Below are 16,215 nucleotides of genomic sequence, written 5' to 3'. Positions count from 1 at the left end.
GGCTTCTTTTTTTGAGATAATAAATTTTCCTTATTGTTTGAGCCATTTTGAATTGATTTTTTTGTTAGTTGCAAACAATTAAGCAATTGATTTTTTTCATTACTGATACATTTATCTATTTCAGTGGACCCTATTTATTATTCAGTCTTCGCTTCTCAAAAAGTCACAACATAGCCAGTGGGAGCCCTTCGAATGGGACATCTTGCCCTATCAGAACTGTCTGGACTTTCTTGAAAACACCCTTACTATTTTAGCAACAACAGCATGTTTCTGGCTTATCCAGAGTTTTACCTGCCCCAAGGCATGGCACCAGCTACCCTCTAAGGAGTCCAGGATTCTTTTAGTGGAGAATAACATTATAGACCAAAATTTTGGCTCTAAGGAGTTGATGTAGGTAAAAAGGACTGTCATTGCTACTGGGACTCTTTTAGTAATGATAGAGCCAGAGAAGGGCTCATTTTCCTAATATATGAATAATCCTTACAAATCAATAAGAAAAAGACCAAAATACAATAGACAATAAAATAGCTAGTTCACAGAAGAAATACAGATAGCTCCTACAATACAAAAAGATGCTCAACATTAGTCATAATAAGGGAGATGCAATTAAAGTTCCACTAAGGTGCTATTTTTCACCTATCAGATTGACTAATGTAGAAACATTTTTCAGCACACTATTGGCAAGAGTAAGAGAGAATGGGTGTGTTCATACATCAGTGAACAAACACACTGATGGGAGTGTAATTCAGTATAGCCTCTGCAGAGGGCAGTTAAAGCAATTTCTGCCCAAGTTACACATGCTTTTGGCCCAGAAGTTCCATTTCTAGGATTTTGTACTACAGTTATAGTTACATATGAAAAAAGTGTATATATATATATATATAATTTCATAATAATAAATTTTATATTGTAAAATTATACAATAAATTTATATTATAAAATTATAAAATTTATTAAAATTATAAGATTATAAATTTTATATTATAAAATTATATATATATTTTACCTACTAGATATATAATATATATATCAGGTGATTTTTTCAGCAAATTAAAAAAAGATTTTATTTATTTTTAAAAAGAGAGGAGAGAGGAGGGAGAAAGAGGGAGAGAAACACTGATATGTGAGAAAAATATCCATCAGTTGCCTCTTGCACATGCTTGACTGGAGACAGAACCTGAAATCCAGGAATGTGGCCTGAATACAAATCAAACCAACAGCCTTTCACTTTGTAGGATGACACCCAACCAACTGAGCCACACCAGTCAGGGCTCAGCAACATTTTTTTTATAGTTAGAAAAGATTGCAAACAAACTAAATGTTCAATGGCAACATTAAGAACAGGAAGCTCTGTGCGTACTGATATGCAATGATCTCCTGATTTGTATTGCAATGTGGAGAAAACAAAGTGTGGAACAATATGTGAAGTTTTCTACCATGTGCAGAAAAAGGACAGAAAAGATAGGCGTGTACTTGCTTGTGAATACACCCAGCTTGTAGGGTGGAGGAACTGGGAGGCTTGGGGCCAAGAGGAAGAGAGACACCAGTGAATACCATTTTGTATTTTGAGAACTCTGAATCCAGTGAATGTGTTCCCCCTCCACCACACACACACACACACACACACACCACGACCCCACCTCCAAAACAATCAAATAAGAAAATGGGCATTACAGACATTTTCCATCAACTTTATGTGTTGAAAATAAATAAACTACAGCATGCTGGTAGTACTCTATACCATGGTGGTACCAGAGTTTGTTTTACTATTCTCTTATTATCTGCATCATCTGGGAGTTTTTTGTTTACCTTTGTCTTCTCCAAGGGAAGGACTTATTTATAACTGATCTTTCAGTGCAGTATGTTTCGGCAAACATGGACACCCACAAGCCTGATTCTGTGATAAATCCAGGGTAAACAAAAGTGAGTAATTCGTGCTGGAAATGTGTTCGCTGCCTCAGAGGAGCTCTCCTTGTTGTGGATATGGACGTACTAACAAATTACTATAGTATTAACTGTTCAATAATATCAGTAGAAGCATGCACAGTGTGAGATCGGTACAGAAGAAAGCAGATTAACCCTGCTGAGGGCAGTGGGGAGGGGTGGAACGGCCAGGGAAGAATTCTCTGTAAAATTGGAGCCTAACCCGAGTTTAAAAGGCTGCATAGAATTTTCTAAGAGCAAGGACTGCAGGCAAGCAACATGGTGGGTTCTGGGAAGCACAGAGCTCCAGCCTAAAGTGTGGGGAGACCAGAAGTGAGAATGGGGTACAGTGGAATGACGTGGAGGAGGGCAGGCCAGGTTAGCAAGAGCTTTGAATGACAAAAAGTTTGGATTTTCACCCTGCAGGCAACAGAGAGACAGGTGCTTGAAAGCTAGAAAGGAATGAACCTCGGAGTCTTATGTAGGGAACAGACAGATGTTCAAATTCGGTCAAGTTAATTCGGTGGCCTGAATGTACCTTCCTCAAACGCTGCTGCAGACCAGGCCTCCTTGTCCCCTCATCCACCCTACAGCCACGACTGTTGGCAGGGGTGGACCAACCTGTGAGGCCGGCACACACACGCGCACCCCACCTGCCTTCTGGGTTAGGGGTCAGTTCCTTCTTTCTGCATGTTTTCTGCCCATAGCCTCTTCTACTTCCCCATTCCATCCTCCTCCCACAAAGATAACAGGCTGCACTTGGTACCCTGGCCAGGGCCCCTCCTTTCAGGCTTGTGGGCGGGAGACTTGGCTGGAGACCTGCCATCCACATCCGGACCCCAGCCAGCAAGGCTTCGAGGGGCGGGGTCTTGAGCCCTTTTATTAGGCCCATCCACTCTTCTTCCTCTTCAGAAGGCTCAAAACGAAACGTGTTTGGACAAGATGGGTGTCTACCGCGTCCGTGTGTCCACTGGGTCCTCGATCTACTCGGGCTCCAACAACCAGGTGCAGCTGCGGCTGGTCGGCCAGCATGGGGAAGCCTCCCTCCTGACGCGCCTGCGGCCGGCGAAGGGCAAGGTGAGCTGGCCGGAGCCGGGCGGTGGCTGCGCCCCGCAGCCCGGAGGCCGTCAGATACCCGGGGGTGGGGGTGGGGGGGCGTCTCCTGCGCTAACAGCGCTCGGAGACCGCTGGGCAGAGCGCTTAGGGTGGTGCGTGGCACACCGCAGGCGCTCAGTAAAGGCTCCAGCCACACGGCTTCCTTGGAATGGAGGGGGAGGAAGCTCCTCCACGCCCGCTGTCCACAGAGCTCTCTCTTTTTGAAACGCAGGGACCCTGAAGCGGCCGTGCTTCTCCTGTGTCCTTTATTTTTAAAAGCTATTGCAAACCTCCTCTGCTGTTGCTAAATCTCCGACCTTGCGGGCTTTACCACCGGGGCGGGGTGCGGTGGAGGAATTAAGGAGGGGGTCGGCGAGAAGCTAAGAGCTGAAATTCCCGATCAGCTTCTCCTCCCCCGTCACATCCACCTGGTATTCGCCCCTGACTCCTGTTACTTTTTTTCTTCCGCGGTTCCCATCCCCAAATTTCCATCGCCCATCTAGCTCTGTCCAACACCCCGGATCCAGGTGTCTGTCCCACGGGTGCCTCAAAGGAACATGCCTCAGCGAGGTCCTCCCGCTGTCCCACCTCTCACACCTCTCCTCTCGCCTCCCCTACGAGTCACTCGCGCCTCCCACTCCGTTCGCCCCTAATCAAGAATCTGGACCCTGGGCATGTCCCGCACCCGTTCCCAGATGTCCGTCCCACTCCCGACCACCCGAGTCCCCTTGAGCCTACGCCTCCTTCAGCCTCTTCCCCCGCCCCCCGCCCCGCCCTTGCCGCTTCCTCCCCCGCCCTTCCAAGCCCTTCTTGCAGCCAGAACGACTTCTTCCAGATACCTTCCATCCTTAACACACCCCTCCCGCCTGAAACATTTGAATGGCTTCCGCTTGTTTTCAGGACTAAATCCAAAGCCTTGGCTTTACCTTCGAGACTTCCCACGATTTAGTCGCGCTCGTCTCCCATACGCTCTGTGCTCCGCTGGGCGTCGCTGCTCTCCCTCGCTCAGCCTCCGCTTTCTCACTTCCTCACCAAGCTTCTCCTCTCCCACACTTTCCCTGGCTAAACCCTTCGCACCTCGAGGCCTCCGCTTAGACAGAATGTCGCTCTGGGAAGCCTGCCCCCAGGCCAGGTGGGGGCCTCTATCAAGCTCAGCCTTGGAAGGTGGTGGTGGGGGCGCCGGGGTCCCACCGCTGAAACTGCCTGGTTAACAGTGTATTTCCCGGCACAACTGCTCGCTCGCCTAGGGTGTGGCGGGGGTGACCAGCGCCCAGCTCAGCGCTTGGTACAGTCGATGAGCACAGGGAGGAAAAAGGGCAGGAAGGAGTGCATCTTCCGTCCTCCGCCTCACCCAGGCGGGCGGACACGACCCTGGTCGTTGAGCCACCTTTCTCTTTTTGGCGCCTTTTGCGCCGCCTTCTCAAGAGGCCCCGCAGAAGGGCCTGGGTGGGACTGTGGGCTGGCGCTGAGATCTTCGAGGTGGACGCGAAGGACTACCTGGGGCTACTACTGTTCGTGAAAACGTGCAAGCGGCACTTAAAGGATGACAACTGGTTCTGCAACTGGATCGCTGTGCAGGGCCCCGGGGCCAGTGGGGACGAGTTCAGGTTCCCCTATTACCGCTGGGTGGCGGGCGATTGCATCCAGAGCCTACACGAGGGCACTGGTGAGTGCAGGTTGGGGTGCGAGGCCTCTGGGGCACAAGAGAAGCTGGAGGTGGGGAGAGGAGAAGAGGGAACAGGGCACTGGGGCAGAAACAGGAGGGCTGGGTCTTTTTGGCTTGTGGAAGAAGCAGTTGCTGGAGTTAGCATGCAGCAGCATGGATCCTGGGGAGGGGCGTGATGCTGAAGGGTCAGACCCTTTCCCCCTCAAGGAGGGTCTGAGAAGGCAGCCCTGGTAGGCACAGGGGAGAGAGGCTTTCAGAAGAAGCCTCATCATCCATCTCTTCCACCCCATTTCTAGGCGGCACATTGGTAGAGGACCCTTAAGGCCTATTCAAGAAATACAGGGAGGAGGAGGTGAAAGACAGAAAGAGGCTGTACGGGTTAGCCTTACCCCTACCTTGTGACTCCTCCTGAGCTCTGGGTGAGTCCTGGCCCTTCCTCCAATCAATACCTGATTTCATTTCTGCACCACAGATGGGGCATCTGGGAGGAAGGATTAATCCTGAATGTGGTCACAACCAATTTAACCGACCTCCCGCTAGATGAGAGATTCCTGGAGGACAAGAGAATTGACTTTGAGACTTCAATGGCCAAGGGGTGAGAACAAGGGTGACTGGATGAGAAGGAGGTGCCCCAGTCCAGTGGAGGCCAAGGGGCTCCTATGGACTGCACAGGGCTGGACTAGCCCAAGGTGGGTGCTTATGGTTGTGAGACGTTGATTATGAGAATAACTCTCAAACACTTTGCCTATCTTGTCCTGAAGGCTGGCCGAACTAGCTGTCAAAGACTCTTTAAACGTTCTGGTTAAGTGGAATGATCTGGATGACTTTAACAGGATTTTCTGGTGTGGCCAGAGCAGGCTGGCTAGTCAGTATCCCTACCCCAGTACCTCTCCCAGGACCCTTACCACCCATCTAGGAACCCAGGGCTGGGAGATATGAGGTCTGGGTCCCTCTGGTAGGCTGGGGTCAAGAGGGGATGGTCTGGTGGGAACTGGAAAAACCAGGAGCTCAGATCTCACACCGTGCTCCAAACTGCCATACCTAGTTCAGGTGCAGGACTCCTGGAAGGAAGATGCCTTATTTGAGTACCAGTTTCTCAATGGTGCCAACCCCATGTTGCTAAGGTGCTCTAGTCACCTTCTTGCCCACCTAGTGTTTCCTCCAGGGATGGAGGAGCTGCAGAAGGAACTCCAGGTATGGACATAACAGCCCATAGGAGGCCACACAGTGAAAAGGGAATGAAGTCAGTGCTTGTGCTGCTTCAGGGTCCACTGTGAGGCCAGCTTGCAGCGGGAGGGCAAGGGAGAATTCTATAGGGGGAATCTTCAGTGATCCTGGAGATGTGCAATCACATGGCTTTCCTCCTTGAATGAGAAACGTATATTGTGGAGGAAGAGTGTGATGGGTAATAGACATAGTCAAAATAAAGAAATAACTGGGCCTTGCTGCCCGGGAATGAGAGAGTGTGGAGTAAGAGAATCAGGTCAAGGGTGGGGCTCTTAAGAGTCAACAGGGGTCAATTTGGAGATAAAATTCATGGATTATAGGGTGAGGCAGATTTGGGTGTGAACCCTGGCTCCACTATTTTAAGTGGTGTGACTTCAGGCAAGATGCCTATCTTTTTTTTTTTTTCTCATCTGTTCCCTCATTTATAAAACTGGAGTTAATTCAAGTACGTTTAAGAATTAAGTGAGGCAATCAGCACGTGACTCATTACCTGGTACAAAGTAGGTGATGGAGATAAATTAGTTTCCTTTTTTTTCCTCTTCTTTTGGGGAATCAGGGTGGGAAGATGTGTTATGCTGGTAGCCCTTGCCCTCTGCCCCATCCAGGGAGGCACACTGTTTGAAGCTGACTTCTCCCTGCTGGATGGGATCAAGGCTAATGTCATTTTATGTAAACAGCAGTACCTGGCTGCCCCTCTGGTCATGCTGAAACTGCATCTTGATGGGAAACTCTTGCCCATGGTCATCCAGGTGAGAGGACCCAGGATTTCTGCTCCTCGTGTTTAGCCCTCTCAGCTCAGCCCCTTACCCAGATTCACTGAGGAGTCAGTCACCTGTGCTTAAGCACTGGAGATGGCATTAAAGGAGGAAACGGGCAAAGGAGGAAAGGGTCAGTCTAGCTGGAGAGAGACTGGAAAAATCTAAATACCCTCCAGTGCTGAGGAAATTCCTGAGGATGTAGACAGTCTGGGAGGGGTCATGGGAACTTTGGGGGAGGGGCAGGACCTTCCAGCAGGGGAAGATGGATTGGGCAGAGAGACTGAGGTGTGAGAATTTAGATTACCAGGGGACAGTTGGGTTGCAGTGGTGGGGAATAATGTGAGATGAGAGGGCCCAGACTGTAGTGAGCCATGGGTGCCAAGTCAAGGAAGCTGGTGTAGGAAGCTGGTATAGGCTGTTATGAAAGATGCTGTGGGTGCATTCTATGGGTCATTTTGTTTAGGACAGATCAGAAAAGGGAGATGCTAGATACAGAGGTTAGGGTGACATGCTACAGCAATTGTTCAAGATACAGGTGATACAAGCTCAGATGTGGGAAATAGTTGTGAGGGTGCAGAGGAAAGATGGATGGGTATGCAGAAGAAAATTAAACTGGCCTAGATTCAAAGAGAGAGAAAGGGTAGAGTTAGGTAAGACACCTGCAGAAATAGGACAAAAAAGAGAAAAGGATGCTCAGGTGGGCTTTTGTTTGGCCAACTATGAGGTAATGGGGAGACATTCAAATTGTCACATCCAGCTAGTGACTAGATGAGAACTGGAGACTTAGCTGAGTACTGGCAGTATTGGAAGACGAAAGAGATGCTGAGCTTTCTGAAGAAAAGTGTGGGATAAAGGAAGCAGAGGGTCTGAATCTTGTTCACGCTGAGGGGACTGAAAGGGGAAGTGGAGGCCAGGAAGTCAGTGGAAGAGGAGTTTCTGCAGAAGTCCAGGGACAGAGCAGCCTGTACAATGTTAATGCACTGAGTAGGTAGGAAAGGGAGGAGAAGGAATAGTGACTTTGGGGAGTAGCAGCAGTGAGATGGAGAAAGCTAAGCAAATTTGGGGAAGAAAAGAGAGGTTAAATATATGGAGGGGGAACTGGCTGAGCAACTGGCACTCATCCCTCTTTTCCCCACACTCTTATTCTTGCTCTAGCTCCAATTGCCAAGTGAGGAATTGCCCCTACCACCACTTTTCCTACCCACGGATCCCCTGATGGCCTAGCTGTTAGCCAAATGCTGGGTCCGTAGCTCTGACTTCCAACTTCATGAACTGCAGCCTCATTTTCTGAGGGCACATTTGATGACTGAACTTATTGCTGTGGCCACCATGAGATGCCTTCCATCAATACATCCTGTCTTCAAGGTAATACCTTATCACCTGCTCTCCTGCCTGCCCACTGCCCTCTGCCCCATGGCACAGCCCCACCTGTGGAGGCAACCTCTCTGTGGAATCTCAGGGTGTGGGGAAAGCCAACCAGTGAAAGATGAGGGAGCATGGCTTGCTCTGCATCTTTAGCAGGGTGACTTTACCTCCAGAGGAGGTGAAAATGATTCATTGGCAAGGTGGGGGTGTAGGGAGGAGAAGTGAGAAGTCTCACTCTTTTTAGCTATAAAGCACAGATAGATGAGCATATGTGTATCAACAGTACAAACAAATGACTGATGATTCCATCCCAAAAGAAGGTCCCAATTAACATAAAAGACTTTTCCAGCCAGCTTTGACTGGTTCTAAAATCATAACACCTAGTACTGGCTGGTGTGACTCAGTGGATTGAGTGCTGGCCTACAAACTGAATGGCTGCCAGTTGATTCCTAGTCAGGGCACATGCCTGGGTTGTGAGCCGGGTCCCAGTTGATGGTGTGAGTGAGGTAACCAGTTGATGTATCTCTCATGCATCAATGTTTCTCTCCCTCTCTTTCTCCCTCCCTTCCCCTCTCTCTAAAAATAAATAAATAAAAATCTTAAAAAAATAGCAATACATAGGTTCAGGTTAACAAGAGTAGCCTGTTTTTTTTTTTAAAATTTATTTGTTTGTTGTTGCTGTTTTACAGATATTTAAACCAAGTATTCATTCACCCAGTAACTATTTTTCTCGGGTGTCTCCAATTGGGCAAGAACTGTCCTAGATGCCTGTGCTAATATACAAGACAGGCAAGGTCCTGATCTTTGGGGATTTTCATTTTCAATGAGGGCTAACAGGCAATAAAGATTACACTATGCCATATCTACTGTGATAAGTACAATGCAGGGAATCAAAGCAGAGTGATGTGATGTTGAGTTTAGATTGGGTGGTCAGGAACGGCTCCCTTGATGAGATGCTGCAGAGAATGAGACCATGAGGACCCAGCCCTGAGATGATCGAGGTGCACATTGTTCTAAGCAGAGAGACCAGCTTAGAACAGTGCAAAGGTCCCAAGGCAGGGACAAGCTTGGCATGCTTGAATAACAATATGAAGGTGAGTGTAGTGGGACAAAAGGGAGAAGGTAGGAGATGGAGTTTGGAAGGTAGGCAGGTTAGAGCATGCAAGCTCAGTGAAGGCAATTATGTCCCTCAAGGGGCTAAAGTGGGCCCAGGACCATGGACAAACTAGTAATTTTTATGTATAAAGCACACACACACACACACACACACACAGAGTACATAACAGATACACTATATCTGTAGCATTAAAATCTCATGAAAGGTGAGAAAAGGAAAAATATCTGAAAAGGCTCTTTATTGGAGCAATAATGAAAAAAGGTTTTGAAGCATTGAGTTAGATCTTTAATGGTCTTAAAAGAAAAGGATCGCTTCTCAGCCTTTGGCTAAGATCAAGTGTAGTATTTGTTCGTATCAGTTTAATATCTGGTACATCCTTTATCTGAGTACATTATCTTAAGTGGATATTTGGAGCTGGAGATGGAATAGGATCTTGCTCGACTACTCCACGCATCGACCTGGTTTTGCAGTACTTCCAGGAACGGTACAGACATGCACAAAAAAAAAAAAAAAAAAAAAAAGGAAAGGAGAATGATTTCTTCCAGTTATCAGAGAGCAGTAAGTCAATGGTTTGTGGAATGAATTATAAACCAACTGAACACTCTTGGTGTCAAGGGACCACTGAACTTCATGTTTCTGCTTTGCCTGAGCGCCCGGTATCTTTTCTGCTCTTCAACTCCTTCAGTTCCCTGCAGGGACTTGCCACTGCTGTCTTATGATTTTGCCCTTCCCTGTTCTCTCCTTCCAGCTGATAATTCCCCACCTGAGATATAGCATGGAGATTAATGTGCAGGCTGGGACTGAGTTGATCTCTGACATGGGTGTTTTTGATCAGGTATGAAGAGAGAAGGGAGAATCTAGAGCTTATGCTCCCTCTGGCTCTGGCCTGTGGCAGGTGGACTTGCCTGATCCTGCCCATCCTTGCTTCTCAGGTGGTGAGCACGGGTGGGGAGGCCATGTGGAGCTGCTTAGGTAAGCTGGAGCCTTAATAACCTATAGATCATTATGTCCTCCTGATCACCTGGCTGATTGGGAGCTTTTGGAAGTCAAGCCTTCCTTCTATGCCCATGATGCTTTGTAGCTCTAGGAAATCATCTCTTGGTGAGGCAAGGGGAAGGCAGGGCTGGTGGGTGTGGGCAGGCAGGAAGAGGCTTGGGAGAATAGGAGGTCTGTATTGGGGGGCTTGGAGCCCTGACCTGACCATGTAGGCAAGGAGCAAAGGGCCTGGAAGCTCACTGTCAGCTTCAGTTCTCTTGTCCAACCTCTTGACCAGCAGGTATGTGGAAGGAACTGAATCTTCACTATAAAACAGACGAGGCAGTGAAACAGGATCTTGAACTGCAGGCCTGGTGTCAAGAGATCACTGAAGTTGGCCTGCGAGGGGCCCAGAATCAAGGTGAATCGAGCCCCTGCACTGAGACCTCCAATCTGAGAGATTCCTCCTTGGAACACCCCCCAGAGTCCTCCTCCCTACTTCTATGAAACCTCCCACAAGAATGTCCAACCCCTATTAAAATGCCCAAAGGCCTTTTCAGTTTCTTACTCGATAAGCTCTCCTTGAGGTCCCAGATGCTGTGGGACCAGTGGTTGCTAATATATGTTTAACAACTGGCTCCCTAGGTTTGGGGGCGGGAACCCTGATTTGTAGTATTTGACCATTTCCATGGTATAAATGTTTCCACTATAGCTACCATTCTGATGTCAACCAGCTTGTTAAATACTTGAACATTTAACATAACTGACTCTTGAGAGCCAGTATGAGCCATACCAGTACCCCACTGAGTGGGTCCCTCCCAGAAGGTCTCCCCTTTTCCCCAACCCCAACTCAAGCTCATGTCAGTTCTTACAGTTCCTGAGAGTCCTCGACACCCTTTCTCCCTCTCTTGTTCCTGCTCAGCCTCTCTGAGTTTTGCTTCTATTCCTGGCCTCACAGCTTCTAACTCTTACCTCTTGCAGGGTTTCCCACCTCCTTGGAGTCCCAGGACTAGCTTTGCCACTTTGTCACCATGTGCAACTTTACCCGCACTGGCCGGCACTCCTCGGTCCACCTGGACCAGGTACTTATTATAGGGGAGCAATGGGCATTTGCACCTGGAGTTGGGGAGGGAGCTGTGTGGAGATGACTAAGAAGTATTTATTCTTAGCAGACATTGACTCTAGTTATCTGTCCCTCCTTAGCTGGGCTGGTATGCTTGGGTCCCTAATGGACCCTGTACCATGTAGCTGCCCTCACCAACCACCAAGGATGTGACCATGGAGATGGTGATGGCAACCCTGCCTAACTTTCATCAGGCTTCTCTCCAGATGTCTCTCACTTGGCAACTGGGCAAACACCAGGAAGTTATGGTGAGACCCAGGTGGCCTGGTCCTCGAGGAGGGGGCAGCTGTGGGAGGTGTGGCAACCTAGCTAGGGGTCCTGGGCTCTCAGCTGCCATTTCTTTTCTGTCCCTGGGTGGCTCTGGGCCAGCACAAGGAGGAGTATTTTTCTGGCTCTGAGCACAAAGCTGTGCTGAACAAGTTCAGGGAGGATCAGGCTGCCCAGGATGAGGAGATCAAGATCTGCAATGCGAAGCTGGACATGCTTTACGAGTACCTGCAACCCAGCATAGTGGAAAACAGTGTGGCCTTGTGAGCACCTCCGACCTTTGGTTGTCTCAGCCCCCCTTCCATCTAACCCACAATCCCATCCCTTGGTGATTTTAGTCTTACCCTCCCCAACCGCACCCCTTTCTATGTCCACCTTCCCTAGAGAGTCACCTTTTCTTTGACTATGTCCACAATGAATACATTTTACCCTAGATGAACCACCTCGGGGGCTCATTTCCCCTTTCTTCCTCCCATTTTTCCTATTGCCCTCCTTCCCTCCCTCCCTCATCACTGGGGTCTCCTGAAGGGCAGATGATAATCACGTTTATATAAACTGTTTCAAGAGTGGACTAAGCTAATGATACATACTACTCCATATTTCTTAAGATTTTGAAACTTGTCTGAGTTTAACAACAATAAAATAGTGTTTTAGACTTATGAAAGAAAAGAAATTAGGTCAAACTATCCTAAATCAAACACTGGCAAAAGCATATGTCAAGTCTTTAAGTAGATGGGATTTACTGCATGTCTTGAAGACAGGCAGAGCACAGAGCTAAACACTGACGCAGCAGTTCTCAAGATTTTTACTTTGTGGCTCACTTAGAAAATGGTAAATGGAAGTAAAGTCATTAAACTGAAAAAGTTGCTTCCAGCTGGAGGTAGTTGAACTCAGGGCTTCAGTATGAGGGATCTCCTCAGACCTCCTTCTCCTGGAGAGTTACACCCTCTTTATTTGTTCCCTGCTGGATCTTCTCATTCTGAGGGCATTTCTCTTCAGTCCCTGAGAGAGAAAATGTCAAATCCCATTGCTTTCTGGAAATGCATTTGTTAGAGGTTTATTAAAAACAGGCTTGTGGGGAGAAAACCAAGACACACAGTCTTGATGTTCTCTAGCACCTGAAAATATACCCCACAAGTTCCAGTGAAGGTACAAAATGAAAAATGAGGTTTTCATGGCTTACACTATTTTAGGTGAATAAATTCAATTTCTTACAACAGACTTTTTCTAACAAATATATTTTCTTATAACACATCAATAAATGGAAATACAGTAAGTTATTAAGAATCAAATATTGACAAATATTTAGAATCAATATTGAGGGTTATAAAACATAGAAGTTAGTAATAAACCCTTCTCAGGATGTCTCAAGAGAAATTCTTACAAACATACCTCCAGTACACAGTTTTGAGATAATAAGCAATAGAATAATTATTCATCTGGCAAGAAGGAACCTTCATCCCAACTTTGTTATTTTTTACATTTTTAGCATCTTCAAGGTAAAATCTGGCAAATACTCTCTAGATTTACCTTGATCCAACAAAACATAATCGCTAGCTCTGTACATAGTTCTTTCATAATCTTTGTGTTAAATATTTACACTCTTTTCAAGGTTCCTCATTTAACTGCCCATTGAAACTGGAGCCTTTGACTTGTTACAATTTCCAGCTAAAGCTAATAGAAAGAGTGCAGGAATTTTTTTTTTCACCTCACCAGAGGACATTTTTTCACTGCTTTGACAGAGAGAGAGAGAGATGTGAAAGAAACATGGATCGGTTGCCTCATATGTGCCTCTCCCCAGGGATTGAACTTGCAAACTTTTGGTGTACAGGACTACTTTCCAACCAACTGAGCCACGCTGGCCAGGGCAAGAATGTAGGGTTTTAATTTTTCTGTTTCTACATATCAAAACTGCTGGATCTGCACCTGCTCTGTCACTGCAGGGAGGGGAGTGGAGTGCAGGCCTGAGTGAGCCCTGTTGCTTGGGCCCCACTCTGGGGGTCCTATACCAACCCCAGACTTGCACTGGCCCTTTATGTGGAGGGTTGGGTGGGGCATTCCTGACAGGAAACCAAGAGTGGGCAAGGGCCTGCAGCTGGGAATGGGCTTACCTGAAGCAGAATATTGGTAAATGCAGTTTAAGTTATGTGGTTGTTTCTGCAACGAATATTCAGGGGAATAAAGGTGAGACATTGCAGCTGGGATAAAGAGATTCAAGCACTGGAGGGGTCATGGCTGAAAAAGTGTGAGACCAGCTTTTTAAGACCCTGAACAAGCTTGACCTCCAGGGAATCGTCTCCAACCCTAACCTCTCTATGCCACAGAGAGCTTTTCTTCTCTGACTGCCAGCTCCTTTCTCTGCCAATCTCAGCCATGAGAATGTGATCTTATGGGGAGAAGTGTCTGTGAGAATAGAAAGATGTGAGAAATACTGTGACGACAGAAGGGATAGGACTTGGTGATCCTGTCAGCACAATTAGGTATGAAGGAGGAGGAAAAGATGATTCCAAGGATCTGGGCTGGCTGGGGGCAAAAGATTTTTTATCTTAAACTTTTAAAACTGACGTATAACACACAGACAAAAAGTGTGCAAAATGTAATGTACTGCTTAATGGATCATCACCAAGAGTAAATCATGTAGCAACAGGCCAGGGCAAGAAGAAAACATTACCAGCTCCTTTAAAGCTCCCATATGTCTCCCAATATTACCCTTAATTTTTAAAAAATACATTTTTAAATTTTATTTTTCTTCTAACATAATCTAAAGTAATTCTGCTCAGTCTTTACCCTGAAGGAAGACTTGAAATATGTTTAGGTCTCAGAAAACCTCCACTTACCAATTTTGATATCTACAGCTCATGGTACACTAACATAATTGTTGCTGGTAAACTGTGATAAAATAATCCAATAATAACTCTTAGGGCTCTTTTGAGTAGAAATGGATATTTTTCTGTGGATATATTTATTTGACTAGCTTAATAGCCTACTGTTTTTCTGTAGCTTGCCTTTCCCTAAAGAACATCAACTATAATGGAAGTTTGGAAGATAAGTAGAAGAAGTTTTAGTTTTTCTTTTAAAAAATTTCCTACTTTGGTAGTGTAACTTTTCTGAATTAAAATTAAAGTACATCCTTGGCTTGTGTGGCTCAGTGGATTGAGTGCCAGCCTGCAAACCAGAAGGTCACCAATTTGATTCCCACTCAGGGCACATGCTTGGGTTGTGGGCCAGGACCCCAGTTGGGGGTGTATGAGAGGCAACCACACACTGATGTTTCTCTTCCTCTCTTTCTCCCTCTCTTCCCCTTTCTATTAAAAAAACAAACAGAACCCTCCCAAACTAAAGAACAATAAACTGCATGCATTTAGAATGTAAAAATTGATCATTTTTGACACATGTATATATCAACACAGCCATCACTACAATCAGGATGGTGAACATTCTCATTCCCCAAAAGCTTCTTGTGTCCTTTTACAATTCATCCCTTCCTCCATCCCTGTTCCCAGGCAACAATCATCTGCTTTCTGGGATAAATTACTTTGCATGTTATAGGATTTTCTTAGAATGGAATCATGCAATGTATACTCTTTTTTGCTTGGCTTCTTTCATTTAGCATAATGAGTTTACTATTCATCCGTGTTATTGCATATTGTAGTTTCTTTTTATTGCTGGATAATATTCCTTTTGGGACATATACCACAATCTGTGTATCTGTTCATTGGATGATAGTCATTTGGGTTATTTCTGTGTTTGGGCTGTCTGGACAAATAAACTTCATATACAAATCTTTGTGTGGATATATATATTTTTATTTTGGGGTAAATTCCTAAGAGTGGGTTGTATGGTCACATATGTTTAGCCTTTTAAGGCACTGCCTATGTTTTTCTAAAGTTCTTGCACCATCTTACATTCCCACAAGCAGTGTTTGAGAGTTCCAGTTGTTCCACATTCTTTCCAACACTTAGGATGGTGAGTCTTTGTAATTTTGGCCAAACAAGGCTATGTAGGGACCAGTGATACTGAGCATCTTTCCATGTGTTTACCAGCCACTTTTATATGTCCATATGTAAGCTCTGTTTAGATCTTTTGACCATTTTTAAAATGGAGAAGTTTATCTTATTATTATTTACTAGTAAATGGTCTTTATATATATTAGACACAATATATATACAAGTCATTTGACTGATACATCTATTGCAAACCTTTTCTCCCAGTTTGCATTTTCTTTTTCTTAATGGTATTTTCTGAAGAGCAAGAATTTTAAGTTTTGATGAATTCCAATTTATCACTTAAAAAATTATTTCATGCTTTTTGTATTCCAGATGAGAAACTGTTGCCTAACTCCAGCAAAAGATTTTCTCCTATGTTTTCTTGCAGAAGTTTTATAGTTATCCAACATTATTTGGATCTTTATCCAACATTATTTGAATCTTTTCTTCCCCCCAATTGAGTTGCCTTAGCACCTTTGTTGAGAATCACTTCAGCATAAATGTGTGAGTCTATTTTGGAACTCTCTATTCTGATCTATACTTCCATCTTTTCATTAATAGCAACACTTTTTAATACATATTTTATTGATTATACTATTATAGTTGTCCCATTTTTTCTCCCCTTTATTCCCCTCTGCCCTGTACCACCAGCATTCCCCCACCTTAGTTGATGTCCATGGGTCATATATATGGTTCATGGGCTTCCCCATTTC

General features: G+C 45.7%; 1 protein-coding gene and 1 non-coding gene across 2 annotated transcripts; both read left to right on the top strand.

Annotated features, from left to right (window-relative positions):
* The first annotated feature begins 1,663 nt into the window (after positions 1 to 1,663).
* ALOX15 (arachidonate 15-lipoxygenase) lies at positions 1,664 to 12,177 on the top strand. The gene is given in 17 exon segments (XM_036033164.1): positions 1,664 to 2,587; positions 2,836 to 3,000; positions 4,489 to 4,684; positions 4,981 to 5,062; positions 5,157 to 5,279; positions 5,446 to 5,549; positions 5,730 to 5,878; positions 6,517 to 6,660; positions 7,825 to 8,034; positions 9,900 to 9,986; positions 10,084 to 10,096; positions 10,099 to 10,252; positions 10,428 to 10,439; positions 10,441 to 10,547; positions 11,108 to 11,208; positions 11,330 to 11,497; positions 11,580 to 12,177. Coding segments are annotated over 17 exon segments (2,151 nt in total). The 5' UTR covers positions 1,664 to 2,455; the 3' UTR covers positions 11,784 to 12,177.
* Positions 9,459 to 9,646, top strand: LOC114515449. Its single transcript, XR_003686197.1, has one exon. It is a non-coding gene; the product is annotated as a U2 spliceosomal RNA (small nuclear RNA).
* Positions 12,178 to 16,215: the final 4,038 nt, after the last annotated feature.

This window comes from Phyllostomus discolor, chromosome 8, assembly GCF_004126475.2.
Source record: "Phyllostomus discolor isolate MPI-MPIP mPhyDis1 chromosome 8, mPhyDis1.pri.v3, whole genome shotgun sequence".
Lineage (NCBI taxonomy): Eukaryota > Metazoa > Chordata > Mammalia > Chiroptera > Phyllostomidae > Phyllostomus > Phyllostomus discolor.
Note: the sequence above shows the minus strand (reverse complement) of the source record. Positions and strands in the feature narration are given on the sequence as shown.